The sequence below is a fragment of the Pteropus vampyrus genome, unplaced genomic scaffold (assembly GCF_000151845.1).
Source record: "Pteropus vampyrus isolate Shadow unplaced genomic scaffold, Pvam_2.0 Scaffold78, whole genome shotgun sequence".
NCBI lineage: Eukaryota > Metazoa > Chordata > Mammalia > Chiroptera > Pteropodidae > Pteropus > Pteropus vampyrus.
Window position 1 is genome coordinate 3,038,389 of NW_011888859.1, and position 4,197 is coordinate 3,042,585.

Genomic DNA, 4,197 nt, shown 5'->3' on the forward strand with positions numbered 1-4,197 from the left:
ATTTAATTTAGAGGATAAAGTAAGACCACCTAGAAGAAGGGCTATTTGAACTCGAATTTGAGTTTTGAGGAGGAATAAGCTTGATGGAATTGGGTGGGAAAAAAGACTTTAGGATGTGGAGACAAAGCGTTTTCTGAGCAGAGAAACAGCATGTAGAACAGGCTTCAAGAAAGAGCCATCGTATACAATGTTAACAAGAAATTAAAAGAAGTTCTACAGTTGAAGGTTGGGGAAGTATGAGACACAGGTCAGAGACTCATGAGCCAGGAAATGAATTGGTACCTTGTCCTAGGGGTAAAGGGAAACAATTGTGTGGATTTCAAAGCCAAGATTTTAAACAGCGTAATTTTTTCTGGATGTTAAACTTGAATCTGCTTTTGTAAGACGTGGCGTACATTCCTGTGTACCGTATCACATTCTAAACACATAATATGAGGTGTGAAAAATGACAGATGAGTGTCTGGACTTGACTTTTCTCAAGGAAATCTGGGTAGTGCTATTTGAAGCAGCAAAGCATCATGAAGGAAGAGTACACCTAGAGTCAGTTACAAAAACCACTGAGAGGTGGTCTCCTTGGGCAATGTCAGGGAACAGTGGAGACAGGCAAAGGAATCCCATGAGATCACTTATATCTTCTCATGAGAATTGCCCTAGATTTCATGTCTAGAGTCGTTCCCTCAGAATCCTGAAGGTAGAAAACAGGGTGATCTAATCACATCATTTATTCCAGTCCCGCATGCGGTCATGTGGTATATGGCAACAATCCTGGGCTGCGTCTAAAGGCTGAAGGTGATCTGTTTTCTCCCACTTACAACTTGTGTCACCTGGGGCAATGCATACAATCTCTCTGAGTCTCATTCTTCCCAACTTGCAAACATGGTGACAATTACTACCTTAGAGGGCGTTTTTGAGGAGTAAAAGAGAACATGTCTGAAAGGTACCTAGAATATCCCTTGGCACATAGTAGGTATACAGTAAGAAGCGGCTCTTGCTGTGATGCTAAGGGCCCATTACCTCTCAGCATCAGGCCACATAAGAAAGAACAGGGAATGGTGCAGAGGAAAGAGGTTTCCTCATTACACTTCGGTGCCTTGGGAACTACTCTGTTGAATCTGATTCCCTGAGTGGCAGAAAATAATAAATGTTCTTAACTTGAGGGTATGTGTTTGGCTTTTATATCACAGCTGAAATTCACACAGAAAGCAAGAATATGACTTTTAATTACGTATTCATTGAGTAGCCTTTTTTCCCCATAACAAACATATAATTAACACGTCAGGGGATGTGTTGTATGTGGGGGGGGGGGTTAGGGGGGGGGGGGGGGGAGGAGAAAGAATTCCTCCACAACACAGAGTCATAGAATTAGGCAGCTGGAAGGGTCTTTCAGTCACACCTATTTAACAGGATAATTCTGTGGCCAGATAACAGTAAATTCATTCTCCATTCAATGTTGCTAATCTAAATTTATGTAAGTACACAATTTGCTAACTGAATATTGCTTTATGCATTTACAAGTGACAGCATGGGTGCTTCTGTGTGTCTGACATCCTCTCCTTTTCCTCCTTCTGATCTAGTCACAATCAGCTCTGCTGCTGCCCGTGGGAGCATGGGATCCCTAATGCTCCAAAGAGTAATTCATTGCTCCTCTAAAAGAGGCTTAAGGCAAATGAGCGGATGAAGCCAAATAAAGCCAATCTGTGACTATCTGTGGTTCAGAGTGGTCTTCCTTTAAATTCTATGAAGATAAGGACAGTACCCAGGACATACCTGCTGAATAATTCGATTGCATAAGAAAATTAGTGTCGTGTTTATACCTGAGCTTTGTCACTTCCCACAAATGTGCCATACTCCACCAGCACCCAATCCTTCCAACAGCGCTGTTCAGAAAATTCCTGAGGAGCTATTAAAAGATATATCAGTAAGTTCTCTCGTTTTATAAAAGATACAGACTATCACTTGCCACAACTACCTAAAAGCAACAGCCTAAAATAATAGGAAACAAGAGATTGAAATCTGTATTAACCTTAATTCTTCTTAAGAAGAAAGCTGTATTTGTTTAGAAAAAATCTCTTAAGATAGAAGGTGAGACCTCAGCCCATTTGCTTTAATTTAGGTAAAACTATCCCTAAATTAAAGATGACTCCAGACAGATGAATCTATCCAGGAGGGCAGAAGAAAAGAGAAAGGAGATGCTGGAAGACTGCACACTCTTCCAGGTGATTCTTTTTTGTGAACATCCCAAATTTTTGATAAGTTGTTAAAAATCAAGAAAGGCTTGAGAGAATATATTTTTGTGGCATTTGATGAAGAATTTTGTGCCATGTCCTGCACGAGGTGAAACCAAAGCAATAAGCTTGGGGACAGAGGTGGGGGACAGAGGTGGGGGACAGAATGTACAGAGAAGCACAGGTGGGGGACAGAGAGTGTACAGAGGAGCACAGGGAACAATGCCCTGGAGTTGGACTTGGGTCCAATTTAACCAGATCCTTACAGGACGAGTGCTAGTGAATTAGTAACTGGTGAATGTAAATTTATCAATTAAAAACTTAATCCACAAACTATACACAGCACTTATTTTACATTTATAAAGTTACATGCACTAAAACTCTGTTGCTTGAATAATGGGCACACACAAGTCATTTCAAAAGAATGGTGTCATGTGAAAAAAAAAATTCTTCTGGCTTATAGGTTATTCCTGAGTAACTTTCCCTTAATCGATCAAAGGACATCTGTTGCTGATCTTCACTTCACCCCAAAGAGAAACTCAAGCTCAGCTGAGATCAGCAGTTGGCTACTTGCAGTTTAGTGGAGAGCGTTCGTAGGTGAAAAGTTTTCACTCATTCAATATTCGACAACATCGTCGTTTTCCCAGTGTTTCAAATCAGGGAAGATTAGCACACCTGCTAACAGTAACTTTATTTCCAGTCCTTTCAAGAGAAAACTAGCCTGTGCAGCAGAGCACAGGGTGTAGTGCCTGTAAAGGGTAAATCAGACAACTCTCTTATCGAGTGTTGGCCAAGCATCAGTCGTTCAATGCCATCACGGCACACGCCAAGGAACGAGAGACGACAGTGGCTCACAGCGGCTCCGAAACCAACCCCCACCTGATGAAGAAGGCGAGAGGAAAAGAAGATAGCAAAGCAGGAGACATGGAAATGGCTGCTGTGGGCTGAATTAATTTACACCCCGAATAGGTCTTAAAGCGAGTCCCTTTTTATGTAGAGACCTTCACAATCAATGTAAAGTTCCCATATCCAGTGCCGTGCACATAAATCCTGGAAGGATTAGATTGCTTATGGAACAGTAACACTAATAGACCCTGGAAGCCTCCTTTAGTAAGAAGATCTATTTGGACACCCCTCTCCAGCCACAGTCAAGCAGGATGGTTTTCTCTTTTGTAAAAATACAGTGGACTAGCCAACATATCGATCAGACCAGAAACAGTGTCTAGAACTTATTTATTTGCTCCGTTCCAAGTCCCAGAAATAAAAACTAACTTTCCCCTAGAGATCACCTGTTCCACAAGGATCTTTAATCCACCCTTGGTTAAAGAAGCTGAGGATGGGAGAAGGAAAGTGGACTCACCATCTGATTGCTGTACCAATATAGCGATGACCCCTTCAGAACCACCCAGAACTTCTTCCATTTGTTGCTTAGGAAAGTTCCTTTTTCCTTCTTCTTATACAGCCACCCTTGGCAGTCAGCATGCCCCAGGTCTTTACATGATATCCTCCTCCGACTCATTGTGAAAAAACCTACAACAATTACAAGAGAAGGTAGGTCACAGATGACCCTAATTTATGTGAAAGGGTGGAAGGTAACTGCTAATTGTTTATCTCCTGGGAGTTGGATTTTTTTTTACCAAGATGTATGCAAAAAAAAAAAAAGAGCAATTTATTTTATTTTTAAATACTCATTTGGTGCTCAGAAGGCACAAGATAGGACCCCGGAAACAGTGAGACTAATATGTAAGTGTTAGTCAAAGAATAATATTTGACAAGAGTAAGTTAAAAAAAATTAAAATCCCGAGGCTGGCAGGCACACCATCGCACCAACATAGCTTCTTTCAGCAATAATAACAGCACGAGTTATGCAATAGGTAGAGAAGGGTTAATGCCCACCAAAATCAGCCACTTTCCGACTCAGTGCCAGGTTTTCTAAGCTCTATTGACACACCACGAGGGATTAATCCAAATG

The 4,197-nt window shown here is 41.3% G+C and overlaps 2 protein-coding genes across 2 annotated transcripts in view; one reads left to right on the plus strand and one right to left on the minus strand.

Annotated features, from left to right (window-relative positions):
- OPRM1 (opioid receptor mu 1) overlaps nucleotides 1-3,726 on the plus strand; it is a 159,764-nt gene extending 156,038 nt beyond the window's left edge. Inside the window, exon 4 of the mRNA XM_023532157.1 lies at nucleotides 3,688-3,726. Coding sequence (XP_023387925.1) covers nucleotides 3,688-3,726 — 39 coding nt within the window. The remainder of the gene's footprint in view (nucleotides 1-3,687) is intronic.
- Nucleotides 1-4,197, minus strand: part of IPCEF1 (interaction protein for cytohesin exchange factors 1) — a 75,102-nt gene that overhangs the window by 67,064 nt on the left and 3,841 nt on the right. Inside the window, exon 3 of the mRNA XM_011362713.1 lies at nucleotides 3,586-3,755. Coding sequence (XP_011361015.1) covers nucleotides 3,586-3,755 — 170 coding nt within the window. The remainder of the gene's footprint in view (nucleotides 1-3,585; nucleotides 3,756-4,197) is intronic.